The 25,163-nt window shown below is 53.6% G+C and overlaps 11 protein-coding genes across 11 annotated transcripts; 7 read left to right on the top strand and 4 right to left on the bottom strand.

Moving 5' to 3' along the window:
- Positions 1 to 52: 52 nt before the first annotated feature.
- Positions 53 to 994, top strand: G647_02107 (uncharacterized protein; the record flags this gene model as incomplete). Its single annotated transcript, XM_008726458.1, has 1 exon — positions 53 to 994. One exon carries the CDS (start codon positions 53 to 55, stop codon positions 992 to 994), a length of 942 nt encoding a protein of 313 aa, XP_008724680.1.
- Positions 995 to 1,787: 793 nt separating this feature from the next.
- G647_02106 (uncharacterized protein) lies at positions 1,788 to 2,644 on the top strand (the record flags this gene model as incomplete). Its single annotated transcript, XM_008726457.1, has 2 exons — positions 1,788 to 2,004; positions 2,061 to 2,644. The coding sequence occupies 2 exons, from the start codon at positions 1,788 to 1,790 to the stop codon at positions 2,642 to 2,644; spliced, it is 801 nt and encodes a 266-aa protein (XP_008724679.1).
- Positions 2,645 to 3,136: 492 nt separating this feature from the next.
- G647_02105 (uncharacterized protein) lies at positions 3,137 to 4,032 on the bottom strand (the record flags this gene model as incomplete). Its single annotated transcript, XM_008726456.1, has 3 exons — positions 3,137 to 3,581; positions 3,632 to 3,757; positions 3,809 to 4,032. 3 exons carry the CDS (start codon positions 4,030 to 4,032, stop codon positions 3,137 to 3,139), a joined length of 795 nt encoding a protein of 264 aa, XP_008724678.1.
- A 70-nt stretch (positions 4,033 to 4,102) lies between these two features.
- On the bottom strand, positions 4,103 to 4,447 carry G647_02104 (uncharacterized protein; the record flags this gene model as incomplete). The annotated part of the gene is made up of 1 exon (XM_008726455.1): positions 4,103 to 4,447. The coding sequence occupies one exon, from the start codon at positions 4,445 to 4,447 to the stop codon at positions 4,103 to 4,105; it is 345 nt and encodes a 114-aa protein (XP_008724677.1).
- Positions 4,448 to 5,871: 1,424 nt separating this feature from the next.
- Positions 5,872 to 6,538, bottom strand: G647_02103 (uncharacterized protein; the record flags this gene model as incomplete). The annotated part of the gene is made up of 3 exons (XM_008726454.1): positions 5,872 to 5,920; positions 5,993 to 6,046; positions 6,180 to 6,538. The coding sequence occupies 3 exons, from the start codon at positions 6,536 to 6,538 to the stop codon at positions 5,872 to 5,874; spliced, it is 462 nt and encodes a 153-aa protein (XP_008724676.1).
- A 1,493-nt stretch (positions 6,539 to 8,031) lies between these two features.
- G647_02102 (uncharacterized protein) lies at positions 8,032 to 8,841 on the top strand (the record flags this gene model as incomplete). The annotated part of the gene is made up of 1 exon (XM_008726453.1): positions 8,032 to 8,841. The coding sequence occupies one exon, from the start codon at positions 8,032 to 8,034 to the stop codon at positions 8,839 to 8,841; it is 810 nt and encodes a 269-aa protein (XP_008724675.1).
- Positions 8,842 to 10,812: 1,971 nt separating this feature from the next.
- On the bottom strand, positions 10,813 to 12,726 carry G647_02101 (uncharacterized protein; the record flags this gene model as incomplete). The annotated part of the gene is made up of 1 exon (XM_008726452.1): positions 10,813 to 12,726. One exon carries the CDS (start codon positions 12,724 to 12,726, stop codon positions 10,813 to 10,815), a length of 1,914 nt encoding a protein of 637 aa, XP_008724674.1.
- A 1,048-nt stretch (positions 12,727 to 13,774) lies between these two features.
- G647_02100 (uncharacterized protein) lies at positions 13,775 to 14,838 on the top strand (the record flags this gene model as incomplete). The annotated part of the gene is made up of 2 exons (XM_008726451.1): positions 13,775 to 14,372; positions 14,429 to 14,838. The coding sequence occupies 2 exons, from the start codon at positions 13,775 to 13,777 to the stop codon at positions 14,836 to 14,838; spliced, it is 1,008 nt and encodes a 335-aa protein (XP_008724673.1).
- A 4,077-nt stretch (positions 14,839 to 18,915) lies between these two features.
- Positions 18,916 to 20,038, top strand: G647_02099 (uncharacterized protein; the record flags this gene model as incomplete). Its single annotated transcript, XM_008726450.1, has 2 exons — positions 18,916 to 19,102; positions 19,155 to 20,038. 2 exons carry the CDS (start codon positions 18,916 to 18,918, stop codon positions 20,036 to 20,038), a joined length of 1,071 nt encoding a protein of 356 aa, XP_008724672.1.
- Positions 20,039 to 21,077: 1,039 nt separating this feature from the next.
- On the top strand, positions 21,078 to 22,105 carry G647_02098 (uncharacterized protein; the record flags this gene model as incomplete). The annotated part of the gene is made up of 2 exons (XM_008726449.1): positions 21,078 to 21,153; positions 21,210 to 22,105. 2 exons carry the CDS (start codon positions 21,078 to 21,080, stop codon positions 22,103 to 22,105), a joined length of 972 nt encoding a protein of 323 aa, XP_008724671.1.
- Positions 22,106 to 22,968: 863 nt separating this feature from the next.
- Positions 22,969 to 24,874, top strand: G647_02097 (uncharacterized protein; the record flags this gene model as incomplete). The annotated part of the gene is made up of 7 exons (XM_008726448.1): positions 22,969 to 23,161; positions 23,216 to 23,275; positions 23,330 to 23,451; positions 23,528 to 23,740; positions 23,794 to 24,152; positions 24,205 to 24,613; positions 24,677 to 24,874. 7 exons carry the CDS (start codon positions 22,969 to 22,971, stop codon positions 24,872 to 24,874), a joined length of 1,554 nt encoding a protein of 517 aa, XP_008724670.1.
- Positions 24,875 to 25,163: the final 289 nt, after the last annotated feature.

Below are 25,163 nucleotides of genomic sequence, written 5' to 3'. Positions count from 1 at the left end.
AAGCCAACCCTCTCAGATCTCCCCCATCGTGGCACTCAGGAATATCTCCAAAATGTCTCAAAAGATCATCACTGTGTTCGGCGCGACAGGAAACCAAGGTGGGAGCACAGCCAGTGCGATTTTCAACAACTCCAACTTGGCTTCCAAGTACAAAGTCCGCGCCATCACTCGTGACCCCTCCAAGCCAGCGGCACAGGCTCTTGCAGCAAAGGGAGCAGAGCTTGCCCAAGCCGACATCAACGACGTTGAGAGCGTCAAGGCTGCTGTGGCAGGTGCCTACGGTGTTTTCGCGGTCACCAATTACTGGGAAACCCAGGACAAGAATGCCGAAATCAAGCAAGGGAAGAATGTCGTCGACGCGTGCAAGGCAGAGGGTGTGAAGCACCTCATCTGGTCAACATTACCCCACCCGGGCAAGTTAACCAATGGCGAGCTAAGCAAGATTGAGCACTTCGAGTCGAAGGCTGAGGTGGCCGAGTACGCCGAGCAGGTCAAGGGCGAGATGCTCGTGTCGTACTTTATGCCTGGCTACTTCATGTCGAACTTGACGAAACAATTCAAACCGGCCGACTCCGGGGTTCCCACGTTGAGTTTGCCCTGGAATCCCCAGACTACGTGGGTGCCTATGCTCGACATTCAAAAGGATACGGGGTTGTTTACCATGGGACTACTCGAGGCTGGGTCAGCTGCGAACGGTGTCTACGTCCAAGGTGTCAGCGAATGGCTTCACCCACAAGAATTTGTTGATCAACTCGCGACGATCAAGGGTAAGGAGATCAAATTCGAGGAGGTGCCAGCTAGTGTTGAGTCGATCGCCAAGATCGGCAACAAGGTCGCAGAGGAAATCCAGGAGAACATGCTCCTCATCCGAGACTGGAGCTACTATGGCAAGGGCGCTGAGAAGAATCAGGCCGAGAGCGACAAGTACCTGCTTCCAGGCTCGAAGAAGGTCACATGGAAGGAGTTCGCTGAGAGTAACCAGTGGCCATTCTAGACGAAGACACAGCCATACATAAGCAAGACGCAATCCCCCAAGCAGCTGCAACTATCAGAAAGTGCGCTCTGCACAGCGTGTCGTGGGTGTGTAGTAGCTTAATAAACCTCAGTTTCGAAAGCATAGAATGATATTAAGCACAGCTCAATCACCACATTGCCATTTCGCATAGTTTGTGCTTATCGCTCCCACCCCTTGTGCCTTGTTCAGTCGCCAAGGGTACAATCTTTTCAACTCTGCTCATCGTGACTTGACTGGGGTGCCCCAATGCTCGATCGACTTCCTCTCATGCACCTTGTAAATTCCATGATCCGGAACTCCACGCGCTGGCCTCTGTATATGTTTTGGGCTTAGAATACTCCGTACTTCGTACTGCGTATGTGTACGGAGTACTAGAAATGAATGGGATCGTGGCCTTCGCGAGAGATGCTCGAGGCACGCCTGCCATCTGCGCTTCCCGCCACTTCATTTGTCACCATCCACTAAACCGACGTCAACGAATCACAGTCCGCGGCTGGCCGGCATCGGATCCTATTGGTTGCTCACAAGCCAGCACCATCTCGCTTAGTTGGGCAACTCAAGCCAGCGCAGCCAGAAACGAGCTGATGCATTCATGGGGTTGGCTGCTAACAGATCATTCAATTTGAGCTCTTCCTGCCCCCTTCTGCGCTCTCTAAAAGGAAGCTTCTTGCACCCAAGATGTCAAACGTCCGGAGCTCAATCCGCCCTGGGGACGGGCTTGTCCTTTCTAGCCGCATCACAGAAAGCTTGTGCCTCAGTCCAACGGCCCATTATGGACCCCAGTGCCCACGAGACAGTAGATGACAGAGGGGAAGCCATTCATGCATCGGCATCAACACCACCACAACCTCAAACAACGCCTGCAGGGACGCATGACGGTGTACCGCAACCTTCTCAGCAGCAGTCGGATACGCATGCAGCACATCGAACAACCCAGACTGCGCCCCAGTCAGTTGAGCCTACCTTCTTCGGACAAATCGCAGGGACAGGTGAGCCCAGGCCACAAGCACTGCTCCCTTGGTCGATCCATAATGACAACTTGCAGATGGCCCCTATCAGTATGAGTCGTTGCGTTTACGCGTAACCAGGGCATACCAGACTCATACGTACCAGTATTGGTTTGTGGCCATGCTGTCGAATTCACTGCTCTTTCTCCAGATCGTCATTGCGGCCAGTCTTACTGTGTTGGGTGCATTCAACGATCGCAGAGCTCGGACTGCCACAATCTTCCTTGGTGCTTCCAACACAGTAATCGCAGGTCTCTTGACCTACTTCAAGAGCCGTAATCAACCCAACCGGGCCAGACAATTCCGCAATGATCTCGCCGCAGTTGTCGACCAGCTCGACGATACCGAGGCGAATTTCAGGAACCCTACCTGGCAGGGTGATGAGTCTGCAGAGTTGCAGAAGATCAGAGACGCCTATAAGCAGGCCCGACTCGACGCTCAAGCGAACTACCCCGACCTCTGGGTGAAGGGGACAAGTCCGTATAATCCTAATTATACGCCGCCAATCGAGACGGATCCAATAAGAGGTGTCTCGGGACTCCCATCGCAACTGCATCGTCATCGTGTGCAGAACTGGTCACCACCCGGGCCCTCAGTTCCACACCGGTCGAGAACAGGATGAGGCTTCTCGATGGAGGTGTGGAGACTGGAGGTTGCTTCCCTTGCTGCGGACCGGAACGAACTGCACAAGACCATACTGGAGTGGATCTGAGATGTATTATCACATGTATCCTACTCCCCTCCAGCTATCCACTCCGAAACGCGTTCTGCCGTCGCGTACACCACGGACTGTGGATGGCACGAGATGGCAATTGAGAAGACGTTTGCATCAACAACTCTCAACACCTTCACTCCGAAGACGCGACAATGACTGTCCACGACTCTTCCCATCAAGCAACTCCCCATCGGGTGATCCAAACTGAAACCGAAGTCCGCAATACGCCGATCAAGTTCTTCATCGGTCGCGTCCGCCACCGGATCATGGCCTTCTGGTGGGACCTCATGTGAAACGAACGACTTCGAGCCTCGGTGTCCAGATGCACAGACGCTGCTTTCCTGAGCGCTTTCCGTAATATATATCGATCCACCTCCGTGTCGAAGAGGTTCACATCAACTACCAGTGGATCCTGGACCCTCGCCGACTGCAGTGTGATTGTGTGCCTCGAGACGTGGTAGTCAACCCCCCAGCCAAAGTGCTGATATAGCTGCCATCCAAAGGGGCATCCCGGCCCGTGTACCGCTTTTCCATTGCGACGTAGAGGGTGACGATTTCCACATGTGAAGCGTTTGGTCTGAGCAACAAGTTGTTACCCTCCTGGCTTTCGGCCAAAGAGCCGAGCTTTTCCAGACTATCCAGTTCGTCAAACACGATGAAGTCCAGCGGCCACCCACCGAAATATGTTGGGTCAGTAAACAAGGGTGATCCGATGGCCAGTCCCTTCTCGGGATGTTTCAGTTTCCAGGTTATGCAAATAAGAAGGTGGTCCCTGAGTTTCTTCTCGACTTCTGGATATACGGAGATCTTCTTGATGCCGTGTTTCTCGAGCTTACCCGATCGCCTATGCCCGACAGCTTCAAGATTTGCGGTGAATGGAACAGCCCAGCCGACAGGATAACCTCCTTTCTAGCCACGAAATGCTCACCACTGGCCAAATCCACACCATTCGCCAGAGGCTGTTCATCTCCTTGCTCGAAAGTAACACGCTGCATCACGCTCTCTGGCCGCACCTCCACCCTGGTCAGATCCAGGAAATTCCCCGGCAACTGTCTTATACCGTCCACCTACACCTCCGCGGACCCTGTCAACCCATTCTGCTCTTTGCCATTTCCATCAATGAGATACTTGACACCCGCCTCCTCCCACATGTTCTGCACCGCCTCTCTCAGCGGGTACTTTCTTCCAGGCCAGAGGCTCCTAACAGGGACGATCTTGAGCGGACCATTATAGCCATGCTGGCTTTTATCCCTATTCACAACATTCTCAGCACTTACAACCATGCTCTCTACCATCTTCATAAACGGCAACAGAGCATTATAGCTCCAGGCTTCATCCCCCACAATCCTAGCCCACAAGTCGAAATCACTCCTGGAGCCATTTCGTCCATGCGCCACCGTTAATAGCAGCACTGCCGCCGAGGCCTTTCCCCATAGGGACCGTCGCACTCCTACCACCCAGGTTCCTATTAGGCGCAACGGTCAGTTGATAGCTCTGCCGCAACTCTCTTGCCAAATGCGAGGTCTGCGATGAGAGGATGTGTTCTGAGTCCACAGTCGCTGGATCGACACTGGGCTCGAGGACGAGGACTTGTTTCGTGTCGGAAGGCGGCAGGAGTCTCGAGAGCCTCGACGCCAGGGCCAAGCCGCAAATTCCGCCGCCTACAAGGATATAGTCGTAAATGTTGGAGGCAGACGACGGCGAACCCATGATGTACTCGGACGAGTTGCGATCAATCTGCAAACAGACCGGGAACTGTCTTTTCGCTCAACAGAAGAATTGTTTCGAGAGGCGGGAATCGGGCTCAGAAGCCCCATGTCTACATCCTCCGTATGTATGAGGTACTCTTTGTGAGTCGCCGGACCACCTGCCTGCGTGCTCTGCGTGTGTGCTTAGACCCTATCCTATTTTACAACCTGCTTGCACTCACGCAACGCACACACGCACACCATGCGATCTAGCGGTTGACCGCCGCCTGTACTATGTAATCATGCGGGTCGTAGAGGAGCCTGGCCCGAGCGGACATGCAATGCTCACCTCTGATGCCCACTCGAAGCCTTCTGTCCACTCTCCAGGCTGTTTGTATATCTAGGGCTCAAAACTCCGTGTCGTAAGACCAAGGATGCACGATCACTTACGGAGTACTTGTACCACAGTAGATACCTGCTTACTCCGTACTTAAATTTCACTCCACATTCCCAGACCCCCAGCAATCAGCGAGCAGGCAGCGAGAAGAGGAAAGGCCGCCGTTCAGACTGTTGAAAACCCCCGATTCAGTAGCGGGATACTGTACGGAGTACTTTTTTGGAGTCCTATCCGAAGGGGATGCGAATTGCGGGATGCCTGTACGGAGTACGAGGTACGGAGTATTGCTGAACGGGTCCGTGTGCAAATTGTCTTGGCTAATGAGGTGACCGGCTCGGAAAAGTCCTCCGTACTCCGTACTTTTGGGGTGATTTGATGCGGCTACTCACTAATAGGTTGTTGGCCGTTCTCAGTGCTGGATGCGGTTGGGTGGTTGCAGGTAGGGTCAGAGTGAGGATCAGGGGCCCGGAGCACATGAACTCGAATCGGAGGTGGGATAGGTACTCCGTATATATCGAAGGCACCACCCATAGAGTCCGGTGGGACGATACTATTAGGCGGCGGCTTCGTGCTGAGAAAAATGCGCATCGACTAGTTACTAGAGGACTGTACCCAGGTACTCCGTACGGGCTGGCTCTTTACATACACCGCTTGGGACGCGCAACTCACACGCTGTCTTCATAGGTCTACCTGTGGTACCGGGTATTGTAGAAAGCAAAACGGTAGTCGTCAGACGGGGCACTTCACTCCCGGACTGTGGATAATTAGACCAGAGCGCTGATCTGGTTGCATGGTTCCGCGGTGGGTTTGACGAAGTGACAAAATTTGCATCCGCAAAAGTTCCGCCGCGTGGTATCATTATCATACAGAATGTAACCAACTATATAGTTGACCGGGCGTCCCCAACTCCTATGTACACAACTCGCTACTGGGTCGAAGTCGAGACCGACAGCAACGGCCATCCTGTGGCGCAAATCCAAGGACGTCAATTTCGCGTGTGATGTGGCGAAAAATGCGCCGGCGCTCAAAGGAGAAAGGAAAACGTTCGTTCAGCCGCATTGACAGCAGCCTTGCTTGTTGGTCCAGAAATTCAGGCAGCTGAGAGATGTCGGTCAGCAATGCGAAGGGAGCACAGAGAGACGAGCTATGTACGGCTCGAGAGTCACTTACCCGCCACCTGTTGCCTCGAAAAGCAGACATCCGTCTCTGGACTTGTAGCTCATGCTGCACAACAAAAATGTTAGTCATTTGAGGATGGCCTTGGTAGAAGGGTGTCTTGTTGGAAGACTGGTATTGCCCATCTATCCTTTGGACCTTGTTGACGGGGCGGGCTCGGTGACGGGACAGACGGACGTACCATCCACTGGTGTTATCGCCGTAATTCAGACAGCCTTCTGCATTCTTTCCGACGACCATACACCCTGATGCGCCTTCGCCGAATGTCATACAGCCTTCCTCGACCTTTGTCTTGCGGTCTCGGTCGTCCGCTTCCCGTGAGGGCTGCTGCTGCTGCTCCCCTGGTTCCGACTGCGGTAGGGTCGTCGTCTGCTGACTCTGTCGCTGGGGCGGCGTTGCTTCTGGTGCTTGTAACGGGTCAAGGCTATGTGCGGAGGACGACCGCGAGGATGCGTCATAAGGCGGTGGAGGGTCCATGCGTGGAAACGCGTTTGGCGCGCGTCGACTGGGCGGAGAGGTGGGACTTCTGAGCTTGCCCATTGTTTGGTGGTCGCTGTGAAGGGAGGCGTTCGAGGACTCTGTCTGCCTAGATGGTGGAAGACCAGACGTCTTCGTAAGTCGAGTCTGTCCGTCTGTCAGTGTGCCGCAGGTGCTCACGATATACTGCTAATCTGAGGTTATATCGCGGAATGAAATCATAGACAGTACAGCGACTTTATAACTCATGCAATGCACCCCTACTGTAGCGTGGCAGATGGTCGAACGATGGAGCTGAATGATGGACTGCTGCCAGCGCCTGGAACCTCGCGTCATTGGCGGATGCTCCGAATACGACACAGCAATTGGCTTGTTTGACGTCTGCCTGAGGATTGGAGAAACCCGCACGGTCGGCACTAAATGAGGCTGGACGATTGTGGCTGAACCGATGAGCTCGACCATTCGCTGCATCTCATCAGTTATTGTGCAGCCTGAACGAGGTCGTGGAAAGATCCAAAACTTGGAAATCGCGATGAGATGCACATTGATCAGGCGAAAGGCGAGGTAGCTGTGCTTGATTGCTTGCTGTAAGGGCAAGCACGTGGGTGAAGAGGGTTGGTCACACGCTGTTTTCTCACGCTGCACGAGCTTGTCAAGTTGGAACTCCCGGGCACAAATGCTGTTGGAACAAGGTGAGAAGGGATTCTAGAAACAAATTCCCTGCTGCGAGTCGAAGAATATACGGAGTACGGAGTTCATGCACTGCGAATTGTTATGATGAAGAACAGACAAACACCTTCCGCTGACCCGTCTCCCAGTGCGCAAGAATAAGAGTAAATATAGCATATGACGCGATCGGAGGCCGTGCCACACGAGATTCACTATAGGCCAGGTTTAAGCTGAGCGACTTCAGTCTTCAGACGGACATCACACGCATCAGCACGCATGCTTATGTATGTACCACGATACCGATGGCGGAGTACGGAGTACTTCCACACATCATGCCACAAGACAAGTGCTACTGGGTACACACGGTATCGTCAGGTGATTGCAAGGAGAAGGGTCACTTATCGATAGAGCAATTTCGACGCCGTGTTCTAGCAGGGCGCACGGGCCAGGGGGAAAAGACGCTTCGCGCGTGGCAATTGGGCGACGGGGCTCTGGCCACCGGGGCGTGATTTGGGCCTTGCTGTTAAACTTGCCGTTGGAGGCTCGGCGTGGTTGCCCCTGATGCTTGTTGGGTGTTGGATGATGGGTGGGCACAGCCGAGAAGCGCAGGTTTGACAGTGACAGCCCGGCTTGAAAACAGCGCCCGTCCCCTCCAACAGCATCTCCTCTCCACCAACCGCTCAGCTGTTACTGTCCCCTCGACACCGTTTGTACCGAGTTGCATCGGCGACATCCACACTCGTTTTGATTCTTTCTCACCGACGCTTTTCTCATCCTCGATTGAGTCCGCGATCCATCTCTTCGCCGTATTCAGACGCGCAGACAAGGGATTCTGACCTCGGGAGTTGCCACATCTCTGAGGTTCCGGCTGGGCCTGGGTCACAACAATGGGCCTCAACAATCACTACCGTTCAGTTTCGACGAACGATGAAGCCTTTCCGCTCGCCGAGAAAGGCCTAAAGAGAGCCGGCTGGGGCAAGCAGTCCGTTTTCCTGTCCATTGCGACGGGTACCCTGTTCATCGCCATTGTGGCCGCCGTCCTCTCCATGATCTCCTCCGTCTTCGTTTCTCACGACACCTCCTCCCAAGCAGTCGCCAGCTCGACCGCCAGTGCCGCCGCCGTTGTCGCGAGCACGGCTCTTACCTCAGCGACCCCCATTGCGACTCCTATCGTCGACGACGAATCATTGAAGACCGTCGAGGACTCCCAAACATCCGAGGCTCCAATCCAGGACTGCGGAAATACCCCCGATCAAGCAAGAGCAAATGGCTGCATCTTTGATGTGATGATGCAACTCTGGACTCCTGCCGCCTGTTTCGACGAGGTTTTGTCAAATCGATTCCTCGAAGTCGGCAACTGGACCTGGTATGCTGATCCCGGCGCCACTCGTATTTACACGCTGGAGGAAATGAGAAAGGGCGAACATGACGCGGTCTACGTTGCGCAGGACTATCACGTCACCCACTGCATTTACGCGTGGGAAAAGCTGGTCCGTGCCATGAGAAACCAGGAACCTCTCATCACCGAACTCATCTCCTACGACCATGTCATCCACTGCCGGCACAAGACTCTCCAAAGACAAGACGGAGGCGCCTCAATTCGTGGCGTCCGCGCACCAACCGGGTGGACACAATGTGCCCCGTACGACACATGGAAGAACCACCTGCCTCCCAACGAGCACTCTTCAGTTGACTAAAGAATCGGAGCGTTCCCTCCCTGCGCGTTGTGAGGAGTTGGGAGTTGGGCAACTGAGCAGGAGTATCTGTTTTACCAATGATAGCAGGAAGTTCTCAGATCTTAATAAATGAAGACAACGGCCTTTTTGGGCTCCTGAAAAGGTGGCGCAGTGCGAAGACAACCTGTCAGCGGGCGGCGGTTTACCAGAGCACCTTGAACCGGTGGTTCTATCCCTGCGACTTCGCTTCTATTCCTACCACCTAGCAATGGGTTCCACCGATACCGACAAGCGAGGAAAAACTCTCATGCGAAGCAGAGCAAGGGAAAGAGATCAAGACTCGATGGTCGCTGGAGCTGGGGAGGCCGACATGCGGACACAAGAAAACAGAGTCGCGCGAAGTCTTGGTTAGTTGACGAGACCGGAACCCAAGCAATCTCTCGCAGTTTTGTCGATAGAACTCCGTACACTGAATGGTATATGTCACAAGTTCTCCCTCGGACGATATATCGTACGTGAGCAGCTTCAAGCCCCTTGCACAACCATTGCTTCCTTGTCACAGCGAGCGTCCCAGTAGATAGCGAAGACCGTGTCCCTTTTATACCAGCTCTACTTGGCTCTGCACGCAACTACGACCGTGTTTTCAGATGTTGCCCAATTACTCTCCTTCACAGTCTTTCGCTTTTCTGTCAACCATGTCCTGCAGCCAACAACCTCTTCCGTGTCAAACACAGCCCAGCATCAACTGGACAAGAACAGACGAGCTGCTTGACGTGACGAGTTGCCCGTCCGACGATCCGACTGCCTACCACCTTTCAAAGCCCGCACATATATGTATATCATTGATATCAACGTCTTAGGGATGAGGTAATGTCCTACATTGCACTGATGGGTTGGGTACGTAGTGAGTGCGGCGGTCACAAAGGGTGTGTCGTTTCATTCGGACACTCATTTTCCGGGGAATTCCAATGGTGTTGGTGGTCACTTTGTAGAGTGTCCCTGCGAGCAACCCATCACATTGAATGTGGTTCCATGGGATTGGGGCAGTCGCATACATTCCGGGCGATGCTACTGCTGCTCCTGCTGCTGCCGCTGCTACTGCTGCCGCTGCCGCCGCTGCTCGATGATGTCCGTTTCCGAGCAAGTCTGAAACCGAGTTCATGTGAGTGTACCGAGTACCTCTCAGGCCCTTCCAAACCATCCCTGCCCTTATGGATCCTTTGCCTGCCGCTCTCTCTGAAGACAACGGGACGCGACGGTACTACTATCGGTCCTTGTGCCTACAGTATTGTGCGTGTTACCATGTCCCGTTTTGCCACACTTGGGTAGCGTCGCAGTAGCAGTTACTAATTTAAATGCCCACCCGCCCGTGCCAACGAGCAGCCACCGTCTACCGAGTACGCTCATGATGGCCCGAGACAGGCAGTCAGACCTGCTCCCGGCGACATCACCGTGGCGGGCATTTCGTGGGCACGGCCTCGCCTTAACTGTGTGCCAGTCCTCGCTTTACCCGTCTTCGCGCCGAAAGTGGGCGTCACATTGGCCGCAACTAGCTCATCATCCCCTCTAGGGTATGTACAGTCTCAGCTCGTCGGACTCGTGTCCGCATGCATGTGCAAGGTCAGGAAGGGACCAGGAGGATTGTCAACCCTGGATCGACTCGACTCGACTCGACTAGGAACTTCGGCGGCAGCAACTCAGGCTCCTCATATCTATATATACAAGCCGAATGTCCAGTCCAGCTTTGTCGAACCAGACGCTTGCGGGAGATGGTGCCTCCTCCCCTTTTTTGTCTCGAGAGACTCAACGCGGAGGACGAATATTGCGCAGTGCGGGAACCCGTCAATCCCCTTCCCTTATTCAAATTAGACGAAATCGACGAGGTTCAATATGCATCAGAGACGTGAATCACCGGTCTACTCTCCCATGCTCCAGATCCTCCTTTCTTCTAGTAGCATGGCATGATAATTATTTCAGCCTCGCCCAGCATTTTCAGATCATATCCAAGATCCACGAGCTCTGTCCACCCGCGCCGTTCAGGCTCACTCCTGCCATGTTCCTGCTCAACGCCTCAGCCGGCTTCTGTCCTATCCAAACAGCTTCACTTCGATCCAAACCTTCTTGAATATCCCAACACTCGGACCCGGCAGCATAGATGACACGCCCGTGCAGATACTTCTCCCTCATACCCCTTTCATGGCCTTTCTCGTACCAGATGCCTCCTCCGTTTGTGATCCCACCTCCGTCTGAACTATCATGCCCGATCATATCCGGTGTGGTAGAGTTCGTTGCAACCACTCCCACCACGACGCGAGCCACATCCTCTGGTCTGTCGGGCGGCAGTTGTACAGACATGCTCCGGCCTCCGGCTTGCGCAACGGCCCGCGGAATCATCACATTGGTGACGACCGCGTTGATTCGGACGCCATCTCGCTCCGGATCGGGATCGAACCCCGTCCGCAGGCTACGGACTAGCCCTAGTATCGAATGCTGCGTCATTTGATAAATCGGCAGTTGCGGAGTCTCCTTAAAGGCCGAGGTGGATGTGATGAAAGTCAAGCTTCGGTCGTTGGTCCCAGGTGACGTGGGTACTTCGGCCGGCGGCGTCGAATATGGGTTGACGAACTTTTTGTTATTCTTTGCCTTCGGTGAGTACTTTAGATATGCCATCGCAATGCGAGCGAAGCGGACACTGGCGGTGAGGATGTCTCCTAGACCGCCGGGCTCTGTCGCAACCTCATCATAGGCCATCTTGGCTGTTTTATTGATTCCTGGGCGATCTTCGAACCAACCCTTCTCCCCACCACCGACTGTACTAGCCTGACCACCATCCTCGCCAACACCGAATATAGCGTGGTCGACGCGACCGTACATGGTCACTGCGAGCCTGAAAAGCTCAAGCATATCGGAATATCTGGTCAGATCGCACTTGTTGAAATGGACCACGTGGGGAGGACCCAGTGAAGAGATGAATTTGCGGGCTTGGTCCGGGTTTGTATCCCCAAAAAGAACGCGGCATCCGGCGGCATGAAAATGACGTATCATGGCCTGGCCGACCTGGCTGGCACCATGCGTGAGGACGATGACTTTGCCATGGAAGGACTCTTTCGGCAGGGCTGGCGGGGTGAAGCGACAGGGATTGGAGGTGAAGACTTGAGGGACGGAGGAAAGGGATTGAGATTTCTTGGTCCGCTGAGCGCTGAACGGGTTCACTGGTGCAGGCGTCGAAGATGTGCCCTGTTTGGGGGACGCCGGCGAGATTGCTACGGACGGAGGAGCGGGTTGAGTTGGTGTCGAAGGTGGAACAGCCGCCGATGGTGTTTTAGGTGAGCCTATCGGGCTGGTTGTTTGGACGATTGACGGCACAGAATTCACCATGGTCGTAGTCCCTGCGAGTTCCGGAGGAGGAGCTTGAGATATAGACACGCGTTTCTTCTTTTTCAGGACCGGGGCCGGGACATCTTGTTTGGGTGGCTCTGCTGGAGGAGGTTGTTCCTTCGCTTTGACTGCTTGTAAATCTGCTTCAAGTTCAAAGGTATGGGGAGTCTTGGTGACAGTCTTCCTTCGACGAGTTGGTTTCGCCTCTTCGTTGCCATTGTCACCATTTGTGCCGGGGACTTCTAATTGCTGAGCGGGAGCTGGAGATGTCTCATAAAACGTTTCGTTTTCGTCCCGGGTAGCGGTAGACATGATACTCCGGATGGGCGAAGCGGTGTCGGGAGTCCTCGAAGTCTTGGAGACCTGCCGCGAGATCGCTTCACCATTCGTGGTCGAAGAGGCTTCACTAGCCCACGGATTGGGAGACACCGAGTCGCTGGACTGGGAAGTCACGTCGAGCTGAGAAGCCGCCTCGAGCTCGCCTCCAGATCCCGTCTTTTTCGACTTCTTCCGCAGAGTGTCCTTCATCCTGGAAGACGCACACTACCGACAAGACATCGGTCCCATCTTGAATTGGATGGAAGAAAGGGGTGTGGCTTGATAAGACGGCACGACAAGTTGAGTAGCAAGTGGAAGTGAAACTGGATTGTGGGGTTTCAACGGCGGCAATTGATGCCGACGGCAGTGACGCCGCTGGTTGCGAGGCAAGGAACGAGTCAAGTACGTACTTTCGGAAGGAAGCAACTGAGGCGGCCAAGAAGTCACATTGAATTGAATTTCAGTCGATCGGTCAGTTTACAGTCCTTACATGATCAACGCTGACAGAGCAGCGACAGAGAGCACATGTTGTTGTTGTCTATGTGCGTTCATCGTGTTCTAGACTTTTGCCTATCGTGGCGGCCAAAGAGGCTAAATCTCGACCATGGGGGTTTGATACAGTAATGGTTGAGAACGCGCTGAGAAGGGAGCGGAAGAAGTCTTCATCAGACGCCCCGATTTGCTCGTTTGCATTGCGCATTTAGCGCCCACGTTGGCTTTGTGCTCGGATGTACGACATGGCATCTTCGTCGTGCGATTGACACCCTCCACGTGGGCAGCACAAGACTCGGTCCCTCCAGCAGACAAGTGACGTACATCTCCGCCGAAAAGCGGAAACCACTGTCATATCGCCAATGAGACGGGCGGCATTCTTTTTGGAATTTCAGTCTTGTCGTTTTCTTGGGAACTTCGTGTCTGAGAGAGTCATTGCCCTTACATCAGACCGAGGGGGCGTATCAGGACACATACTAAGGGTATATTCCCGCTGCTGACTTAGCAAAAATCTAGGCTACGGTCACCCAACGGTCATTCTGCGGTTCCTGTTTGAGTTACCATATCGATATTACCTGCATTCTGACAAAGGTGGATCGCCTGGACCTTTTGATATATAAGCAAGGGGACCGCTACGCTCGGCCCTCGTAGCCATTTTTGTGAGAGCGACCAGCCTTGGTCAACCAAACGGTTGAGTATAACTACCTAGGGTGACCTTGAATGTGGTGGAAAGGGAGTAGAGACGACAACACTAGAGATCATCAACATGGGTGAAGACACACAACCCTCCCCGCGTGCTCCCTCTTCCTCCTTCCGCCCAACCTACACTCGCGAACAACTCGCCACCTATGTCTCGAAGCACATCGCCCCGTCGCCATCCTATACGCTCGAAACCCTCGAGGCTGAGATCCAAGCCGATCCACTTGCAGCCCTTGGAACTCTCCAGCTCCGCCAAATGGCATTCAATTCTTGGGGCAACCTTGCGCTACATTACTCCTGGCACCGTACCATAACCTTGGACTCTGATGCGCTGTATCACAAGATTGTAGAGAGAGGGCTAGGAGGGTATTGTATGGAGAACAACGCGTTCTTCTCAACCGTCTTGAGAAGTCTGGGGTATCAGCTTTATGTCACTGGGGCGAGAGTTAGCCACTCCCTGGACGGAGATAAGGACGACCCAGGGTTCGCGGGGTGGCAGCACGAAGTCATCATCGTGACCATCAACGGTCAGAAGTACTTGGTCGACGTCGGTTTCGGCTCTACCTCGCCTCTCCATCCCATTCCGCTAGACCACACGTCAAACAAGGTCTACAACTCCGTCCCTGGTGCCGAAATCCGTCTGCTATACCGCCCGATAGCGTCTAGTAAGTCGAGCGCACCGCTCTCCGGCTTCGACAGTCAATGGCTAACAAAGCTCCAGACACGGATCAATCACAACGACTCTGGGTTCTCGAATCCCGTAACAAATCGCACCCTCAGTGGCAAGGCTGTTACTGCTTCGACACCCTTGAATGGCTCCCCGCCGACTTTGAGATAATAAACTATCGCACCTCACAAGACCCTGCTTCCTGGTTCACCCACCGTCTCGTCTTGGTGAGGATCCTCGTTGACGAGGAAACGAGAACGAAAGCCACGGGGACGGTGATCCTGGGTGGCGAGAAGATCGAGCGGAGGCTAGGAGAGGCGCCGAAGGAGGTCGTAATGGAGGCGAAGAGTGAAAGCGAGAGGGTGGAGGGGCTGAAGACTTGGTTCGGCGTAGTCTTGAATCCGGACGAGGTGAGAGGCATCAGGGGCACAGCGACAGAGATTAGAAAGCCGCCTACTGTATGATTATCTGGAGGTCAATGAACGATATACTGTACGTATGGCATTCCGGTTTTGATTCTCATGCGTGACTTTATCGTGTTCATCCTCATGAGACGGACCACTCAAGGTTCCAGTCGAGTCCGAAGGGCAAGGTGGCCGAAACAATCAGAGGTATTTCGGCACCCGCTGAACGATGTGATGAGTGCATAGGTATAGTTGGGAAGAATTCGCGCTAGGATGGTAAAGAACGGCCTGCCGGACCGAGGTAAAGTAGTGCAGACTATACCAACACGGTATGTAAGTATTGCTGGGAGACTGACGGGACGACGACAACGCAGCATAGGGTGCGAAAGAACTCCCGTGGCGATCATGTCTGGCTGGACGACCATGGTACCCCCGAGAGAAGGGAAGACGCAAACGAGTCGCGACCTTGACTCTTTCACATACACAGTAGTGTACCATGCGAGTTCGAAGCCGTCTCTCACTTACTCTGGACTGTCCGCGTACAGTACCTGGTTTCCAAGTTCTCGCAGCTGCTCTGTTCACCCCTGATGTCTCTCGCATTTGTCAGTAAGGGTGTGTGGCCCCCTCATTGCAGCGCTTGTATCTTTGCGCGGCTATGCGGCCACAGGCATTTCAATGCAGGTGCTGCGCAAGGTTTGTTTATGGATTGTCAATGCCATGCTCGTGTGACAAAGGAGGCGTAGAACGAATCAAGCCTGGGCCAACAAAGCAGAGAGATCGTGCCCAATTCTTCGGGCATTTAGCCTTCGTTGTAGGTAGGCTTTGGTCGGAGCCAGCGACGATGTATGAATTGAGGTTCTCATTTCATTGGCGACTGGGTCTGCCCGGTAAGGCAGTGAGTTGTATTTGTGCCGTGTCGGCGCTGTGGCGTGTTCAACCCTATGCCGTTGCAAGGAACTCGGGATCAACCTGTATACGTCGTATGAGTACGGAGTATCCCCCTGACGTCTTCAACGGCAATTGGAGCATGTGGATGGACCCAGTGAGGCAGTGCTTGGTGGGGGTACTCGTGATTGTATGCCACACGGAAGACGGAGTAGTCCCTCCGTTTACTCGTATGCGACAAAGTGAATGAGACTGGGTGGCATGGCCGTACGGCAACCAGCTAATATCCCCTTTGCGCTGGGTCCCACAACAGTCACGCAGTGTCGAATTGTGATATCGTGCGACATGTATCGTACGAAGATCTGGCTAGTAGGGGGCAAGGCAGACTGCTCTCGGAGGTTCCTAATTCGGGAGCCGAGACGTACTGTGTACAAATGAAATGAGAATTGGCCTCAATCACACGCCGTCTGCGGAGACTGACAACATGATCGTGCTCTCGTCCCGTTCTCATTGTGGTAATCGTCTTGTTTCTTGGGTGAGATGACCACTTCAGCATATGAAGTGCCGTGCTCGGTTATGTCGGGACTGGGTATCTGCCGAAGCAGGATGAAGTAAGAATCCCCGAATGCATGTCGTCCAATATTGTAGAATGTCGAAGGATGCTGAGCTGGAGCTGGAGCTGGAGCTGGAGGAGATTCTGGGCACGACTGCAAGGGTCTCTGGAGATGGGCCTACGGTATTGCCTGCCTGTGGGCCGATATGTAGCCTGGAATAGCCGTAGCGAGAACTTGTACGATCGTTGTGCAAGACGCCTTTCAGGCGGTTCTGAGAGGATATCACCATATGCCAAACACTGCCGATCCGATGCTTCGCTTTTGGGCCGGTCATGAATGTTGGCCAGTCCAGAGATCGTGGCGTGTATCGCTCAAGAGCACGTTCTAGGAGGATTATTTCCATTTACCTTAGGGCAAGCTGTCTGAGATTCTCCGTAGCCCGCGACGCGGCAAAACCACGAGTGCTAATGTTTATTCTGGCAATATGATCCCCTATTTTGCATTCGAATAGCGGAATGACCCACGGCGGCTCGATCCTGGCATCTCCCCGTGTTTGTAGACAGTCATTCCTATCAGCTTTAGCAAGAAGAAGTTTGGAAGAGTTCGATTTGAATTTTGATCCTACTTTTAGTACCCTCTATAATGTTAGCTCGGAGGGGGGATCGGTACGAATACGCCAGCGTGATAGAACCAAACTTTATCGATGACGTCGAACGAGAGGTGAACGACGAGAAGCGAACCAACGTGTCGATTTGAGGAGCCAATAGAGTTCCACCTGTGGAAGACGAGCTTCAACCTTAGCGAAGCGAAGGAAATGTGCGAGGTAGGGTAGCTCAGCGGCTGGGTAACTGAGTCGGTTGATATTTTTGGTATCCGCTCGAGTCTCAGTCACGAGACAATACGATCTCATGGTGACTAGCTGCTAATGGAAATAATCTGGAAGGTCTCTCCCGGTATCAATCTAGCATCTCAGTCGTCCAGAGCAGACGAGGTTTCTTCGGGATCCGCCATGACGTGCCAAATCAACCGATCGTATGGAGTACGAGGTAGAAAGCAGAAGTTTTGAAGGAGAGGTGTAGGTCATGTGCGCCAGGCACGGCTCGGATGGTAGGTGGCGTTCAGGAAGCGGCGGCATTGTGGTATGGATCCGTCCGGGAATTGGGCAGATCTTTGTTCCAGAGCAACGGCAATTGCTCCTGTATCGCAGGACCCGTAAATCACAAACCGCAGCAAATGGAGCGGCTCTGCATGGCAATTGGGATAGGGAAAACATCTCGCTCGGATATTACTCAAGCCTCGAAGGATTCCGCGCCAAGGCAAGGCTCACTCGTAGCTGGCAGTGTCACGGCTACTCGTACAGCGATGAGTGGGGGCAGCCGACAAGTACCTGCCTTCTCTCAGAGTGGCAAACTTTATGGCAAAGGGAACGAAACTCAGGGCCAACGAACTGTACGGTACAGCTCTTGGTCTGACAGTCCGACAGCAGCATAGTCGACAAACAGCAGTGGTGTGTGATTGCGCGTCCAACCCAGAGCGATAACGGTCTCGAGGGCCAGGCCGGGAGTATTCTGCATGCTAAGCTTTCTTACCGAGGAAGCGTGTGGGGTGTACTCACCAGGGATGCCCCCCCAGGGAGGTTCGTGACCGCAGAGTGGTGACGCCCCGGTCGGATATGCGGCAGGCAGAGAACCGCGGAGAGGGTGCCGCCTCAGGGAGACATGGACGAGGAGCAGCTTGGGAGCGAATCACCGAAAACCCAAGGCAGACTGGCAAGAACGGAGCCGTAATGGACTGGGTGCCAAGGTGGAGAAAGCGTCGAAGTCGGATTGGCATGATGTTTGCACTGCCTCGTCTGATGTTGCTTTGAGAGGTCGAGAGAATGTTGCAGGAGAGTCGCCTGATGAAGGATGATGGATCAATGCTGACTCGGCCATTCGAATGGGACGATCCTTGTTCCTTTGATCTCCTTCATGCAGCAGAGACTGAAGGACGCTATTCCGTGGTCGTCTCGCATGCGAATACGACATTGTCAACGGCTCTGGTCGCTTTCCAGGCGCGCTCAGTGACTCTACCGCCACGAACATGGCCACTGTGACAGCGTTCGGGGTCGAAAAGGCCGTGCCCATCTAAGCTAGAGCAGCGGTAGGCTGACTTCAGTACCTCGAGTGCGGGCGGTGTCGTGATAGACAGATATCTTCGAGCCCCGTGACAGAAGATTGAGGGATCTGATCGCCAGAGGAAGGGTAGCCCATGTGCCCACGCTTCCAGAAATAGCGTTGCTTCAGGATTGGTTTTAGGCGGCGGGGCAGTTAAAGTTCTTAACTAACTAGTGACTGGGCTGCCCGCGGGAGTGGGTATTCCACACCTATGGTGCAGGCGCATGGCCCAAGGCCATCGCCCAATCACACAGCCGAGCGCAAGTCTGACGGCTCGTTCTCCTCTCACGCTTCACTCACTTCTCCGCCTCCAGCAGTCCTTACATAAATCAACCCGCGTTCCATGACGACTTCGATCTCTTGACTTGTTGCCACGCGCCTCTTGCAATTGTTATTCTGTTTGTCGCATCCTCCGGCACGCGAGCAGAAAATATATCGCACCATCGCAACCACTGCCTCTCCTGCCATCTTGACTCTGGAATCAACTGCAGCCCATCCTGTCTTCCACCCGCCCCCTGGTTTCCGAATCGCAACCGTCGACAATGGACTCTCCTCGCGAATCTGGCCTCGAGAGTGGCAAGAGCATCAATGCCCCGCCCGTCGGTTTCCGACCCCAGAACGGTGGCTTGATTAAAGTGCAGCCGCCTCGACGCGAGGACTTGCAACCATCCTATGCGCAGACGCTCCAAGGCGACGAGGAGCAGAATCATGGCTGGTACGGGTCTATGAGTATGTACATCACGACGTGCACTTCGGGCGAAAAAGCTAACATCGGGTACAGTCAATACACTGGGCAGCTGCGTCGGCTTCCTGGGTGCCATTCCTTGCTGTATCATCTGCCCCAACCCCTACAAGCCGGTCTCCCAAGGAAACGTCGGTCTCGTGACCAAGTTCGGTCGCTTTTCGCGTGCTGTCGATCCTGGCCTGGTCAAGGTCAACCCGCTCTCCGAGCGACTCATTCAGGTCGATGTCAAGATCCAGATCGTGGAGGTTCCGCGTCAAGTTTGCATGACCAAAGACAATGTCACTCTGAACCTGACGTCTGTCATCTACTATCACATCACATCGCCCCACAAGGCGGCTTTCGGTATTTCAAATATCCGTCAGGCTTTGGTTGAGCGCACGCAGACCACGCTCCGCCACGTTGTTGGCGCTCGTGTCCTTCAAGACGTGATTGAGCGTCGTGAAGAGATCGCGCAGTCGATCGGAGAGATCATCGAAGAGGTCGCCGCAGGTTGGGGTGTTCAGGTCGAGTCCATGCTCATCAAAGACATCATTTTCAGCAACGATCTCCAAGACTCGCTCTCGATGGCTGCCCAATCCAAGAGAATTGGTGAATCCAAGGTCATTGCTGCACGCGCCGAGGTTGAGTCGGCCAAACTCATGAGACAAGCTGCCGATATCTTAAGCTCGGCTCCTGCCATGCAAATCAGGTACCTCGAAGCCATGCAAGCCATGGCCAAGACGGCGAACAGCAAAGTCATCTTCTTGCCTGCTGCTAACCAGACCATGCCGACTGATATGAGTGCAACATTCTCAAGTCAGAACAACGGAGGCGAAGCTAGTGGCTACAACTCGAAGCAAAACACCGGCAATGCTTTCAACATGGATAGTGGCGATGGCTTCCAACAGGCCATGAATGCCCGAGTCATCGAGAATATCTGAACCATACCGGCCATGTTATGAGCTGGGTGGTGGAACAAAGAGAAACAGGTTGCGCTGGGCATTCGAGATGAATTCGCCGCCAGTCACTGCTCGCTGGAAAAGCAGAATGCTTGGTGGTGCGTTATGTTTTCGGCCGGGAGAATTGACGTCTTCTTTTTGAGATACCCCTTGAGTATCAACAGCATTCGCTTTATTTTCTGTATCAATATTGAGTTCTCCTGCCCCGCAGATTTTGTCTGAAGCTGAGCCAGAAATTAATGACTGGAATGAACAAGGATATGTTTGCCTCGATAATGTCCTTACGCACGGCTGCGTCGTATGTTCGTCATCGGTCATGCTCCAAACAGGTAACGCAACGGAGTACGGACGAACCCAGCAGCAGGCGGCTGACGCATGGCGCGCTGCTTGGGTAAAGTCCGAGAATGATCTTGGTGAAACGAGATGCCTTGACCCGTCCGGCGGAACTTAGTGTGATTCGAATGGATTTGACCGCTCTTTGCGCTATGATTTCCTTCCTGTAGCCGTTACGGAAACCGGAAAAATCGCAGATCCGGCAAAGATGGATCATTTAGTCCGAGTTCAGCCGGGACGCTTTGGACAGATTCTCTCCTATTTGAGATGCCCAAGGTGCCGACTCCGTTTACACCTGGAATGGCCACCTAAAAAGGCCAATCAGCAATATCTCCAGGGACTGGCCAAGGCTATGAGAGTACGCGCCGATTCTGCTCCTCGGAGTATCCGCTTCAAGGCAACAATGTAGCTCATCAAAGGAGGAGCAACCTGCTGCTTTCATCCCAAAGCCGCTCTAAAGCCGACATGTATGCGGGAAGGACATTGCATGGAGATATGGCTTCCGCCGTGGCCGGCAGAGACGCGCAAGGGAGGTGACTATTTAATCAAGCATTGACCTCCATGTATCCAAGACCAGCAGCAAGCCGAATCATCATCGTCTACAAGGCGCGACATCGCGCCCGCCCTTCCATTTCACGTGGGAAAAGCACAATTCGAATTTAATTACCGTTCGACCAACTCCAGCAGGATGGCTACATTCACGGGCAAGACTACTGGCGCCGACGTCGTCAGAGAATCCAGCGACAGAGTCAAAGGCAAAACAAGTCAGTGTTCATGCGCTGCCCATGTGAAAACGCTTCGGGATTGACATAGAGAGCAGTTGTCGTTACAGGCGCCAGTGAGAAGGGTCTGGGAGGCGAGACAGCAGTCGCACTTGCTTATGGCCACCCCGAGCATCTGATTCTTCTCGCTCGATCCCAGGTTCGCGTGGAGTCGATCATTGCCCGCATCAAAGAGATCGACTCATCCATCAGAGTAGACTTTGTGCCTGTCTCTCTTGACGACTTCGATTCCGTGCGCGCCGCAGCCGCCACGATCAACGGCAAGATCTCCAAGCTCGACATTCTCATTAACAATGCCGGAATTATGGCCGTTCAAGAATATACAACCAACAAGAACGGAATTGAGATTCAGTTTGCAACCAACCATCTGGGCCACTTCTTATTCACCAAGCTCCTCTTTCCCAAGATTCTGGCGGCCGGTTCGGGGTCCAGGATCGTTAACCTGACGAGTCTTGGTCACAAGATTGGACCCATGCGACTCGATGACTATAACTTCTCGGATGGGGAAGAGTACGACCCGTGGTCCGGGTACGGCCAGTCTAAGACCGCCAATATCCTCTTTTCGCTCTATCTGGCTGATAGGCTGCGTGATCGCGGTATTCAGAGCTACGGCGTCCACCCTGGCAACATCTACGAGACCCAACTAGGGACCCATCTTACCGATATCAATGCTGCATTTGCTGCGATTGAAGACGCCGCGCAAAAAAACACGGGCAAACACTTTCCAATCGAAGGTGAAGCCCGGAAAAGCATGGCTGAGGGCATTGCTACGACGCTTGTGGCAGCCCTGGATCCCAGGATTGAGCCGCAGAGTGGAATGTACATGGCAGACTGTCAGCCTCAGAAGACCTATGAATACGCAGAAAGTCTCGAGAACGCTGAGATGCTGTGGAAATTAAGCGAGGAACTGGTTGGTGAGAAGTTCGACATCTGACGCTGCTGGAAGATAGAGAATTCACCAACGTAGCATATCACCAATCGTTGTACCTCTTCCTGCCTGCCTGGCTGTAAAGCTTGTGACATATGAAGACCGGTTGCATGAAAATCTAGGTCCTGGCCTCAAGAGTGGAGTTCAGAGCGTGCTCTCTCGCCATTCGCACTTCACCCTCACCATACTCTCATCTCATCTCACTCTCATCCTGATCATTCGACCTGAAGCCTGTGACGTAAGGCCTTGGCGAGATTCGTTCTTCTGCTCCATTGGGCTTTCAAGTCGGTCTATTCATCGACTCGCCGCCTTCCGCAGAGCCTCCTACCTGATCACTAAGTGGCCATATATGCTTGCCGCATGGTTAGACTGTCCCGGACGCGGAGAATAGGCTGGGGGCTTGCCAGGCTGACCGTAAGGGCTTATGTGGGGTCGGTTATCAAACGTGCCACTGCCGACGCTGATGGGGTATTTCCGATGGAGAGCCTGTCGCGGGGCTCGTGCAACAACTCTCACCATTTGCCATCGAAAAGCAACTAGTCCGTAGTTGTCGTGGCCCTCCAATCAGAGGAAAGCTGAATACCGCTCTCTCGGCTCCTACGAGGTCTCCCCAGACCAGGCGGATCGAGAAGGTGGTACAATTGGACGAGCGGACAAAACGCGGGCTTGATATCACATGGCGGCGCGCCGAGCGTTCTCGATCTGGAGGGAAATCGTCGGCATTGCCTGTAATGAGCACCATTGGGCGGGGAACGACGCCTATAGATATGGGCTGGCGATGGGCTCATCCCTGCGACAACTCCTCCTCTTCTGACGTCTGCTCTCTGTCACAGTGTTAGAATAGGATTCACGAGGTTAGGCCAGTCAAGATGAAGGTCGTCGACACTTCGTCGTCGACAGAGAAAACCTCACTTGTCGCACAAATTGTCGCCTTCGTGACCAGCAATTTTCTACTTGTCGCTGTCCTTGCGCTCGTCGGCAGATGTCTGTACAAGAAATATGCTTCGCCTCTGAGAAACGTGCCCGGCCCTTGGCTTGCCTCGGTATCTCGATTATGGAAAGGTACCAGATCTTCCTCTCTGTTCTTGCCGGGTCCTGCTGACAATCGATCTCCAGTGTGGAGTACATACAACGGGCACACCGAGCTCGACCACATAGCTCTGCACAAGAAATATGGTAAGTCCGGATTGGTAAATCATGGTAGACCAGGTCATTCTCACACGGAAAAAGGACCCGTCGTTCGGACAGCACCAAATGAAGTATCCTTCGGCACCTGTAACGCCGCCAAGGACATCTTTGCTGTGGGCAAAGGCTTCCACAAGACCATGTTCTACAGCGTCTTCCCACCAAAGGTAGATACCACCTCGAGCCGCAGGTCGCCACGTTGCGACGAAAGCTTCATTAGCGGAAGCTGACTTGTCCGGACAGCACGCACCTGATATTTTCACCGAAGTCCGAGAGTGGAAGCACGCACAGATGAAACGCTACGCGGTTGTGCCATACAGTCTGCCTCAGATGCAGAAGCGTTCCGAGCCAATTGAAAGCATGATCAAGCTGCTGATGGAGCACCTCGAGAAGTATGCCACGGACAACAAACGGGTGTGCAACTTGGGGAATTTGTTGCATTATTTCGCCTTCGACGTACGCACCCCCTTTCCCCCCGTTTCTGTTCGGTTAGCTGATGCCGCTGTTAGGTGCTTGGTGAAGTCGCATTCTCCCGTCAATTTGGGTTTCTCGAGCAAGAGATTGATGTTGAAGGTTCGATAAAGAACATTGACGATGTGCAGTGGTACGACGGCATCGTCGGCCACATCGCCGAGTACGATATCCTCCTTCGAAACAACCCAATCCGACAATACTTGCCCAAGAAGTTTCAGATGCAGCCCACCACCATGACCAAAATTGCTGTCGCTGAGCTGGAGAAACGGAAGCAGAAGGACGGCAGTTTTGATTCCCATGGCATTGATCTTCTGGCAGAGCTGTTGAGGGCTCATGAGGGAAACGCCGAAAAGTTCTCGATCAATGACGTGTTCAGTATCGCTCATGGCGCAGTGTGAGTGCTGTCGAATTTGGCCATTGGGATGTTACGCTGACCGCCATTGCAGCTTCGCGGGGTCCGACTCGACCGCTTCGACAATGCAATCGTTCTTCTACCTCGTCTTGAATGCTCCCAAAGTGTATGCCAAGCTCACAAAAGAGATTAATGAAGCCCAAGAAGTCGGCAAGCTCTCCGAGATCGTCACCTACGCCGAAGCCCAGGCTCTGCCTTATTTCCAAGCCTGTCTGAAAGAAGCCATGCGGGTACGCCCGGCGGTCGGGTTGGGCATCTACCGCAAGACACCTCCTGAAGGCGTCGAGATTGACGGAAAATACTACCCCGGTGGTATCGAGGTTGCGGTGAATGGATGGGTCCTTCACCGCGATGCTGCCATTTTTGGAGACGATGTCGAGGAGTACAGGCCGGAGCGGTGGTTCGAGAGAGATGCGAAATTGATGGGTTCACATTTGTATCAGGTAAGTTTCTCACTCTACTATCTGGGTCCTGCGACACATTGCTAACTCTTAACTTGCGTACAGTTTGGAGGCGGTTCCCATCTCTGCATCGGCCGCAACCTTGCCTTGTTCGAGATGAACAAGACCCTCATCCAGATTCTCCGAGAATACGATGTGACGCTTGTGCATCCAGGTCGACCGTTGCAATATCATTCGACATTCTTCGTGGTTCAGGAAGGGCTGGAGGTCTATCTGCGCAAGAGGAGCGACAAGGCTCAATAGATGGTTGCTGCTGTAGTGTTCTGCTCGGAAATGAATGTCGGCGGGGGCAGATTTTTGTGGAGACTAGGCCGCACACGAGGTGGCAATTCAGAGATTAGTCTTAAGCAGGAATCGGTGGTGGATTTCGACAGATCTTGTTGCGCGTCGATATACGGAGTACCAATTTTGGAAAGTGATTCATCCTTAATTATTGCTGGGAAGCAGCCCGAGTGTACAGCCTCGTCTCGGCTTACCTGCCTAGATAACCCCTGAAAACTCCCCGCCGCAGCCTTGTGCCGCAGGTGTGAGT

This window comes from Cladophialophora carrionii (assembly GCF_000365165.1).
Source record: "Cladophialophora carrionii CBS 160.54 unplaced genomic scaffold supercont1.2, whole genome shotgun sequence".
Classification (NCBI taxonomy): Eukaryota; Fungi; Ascomycota; class Eurotiomycetes; order Chaetothyriales; family Herpotrichiellaceae; genus Cladophialophora; species Cladophialophora carrionii.
Note: the sequence above shows the minus strand (reverse complement) of the source record. Positions and strands in the feature narration are given on the sequence as shown.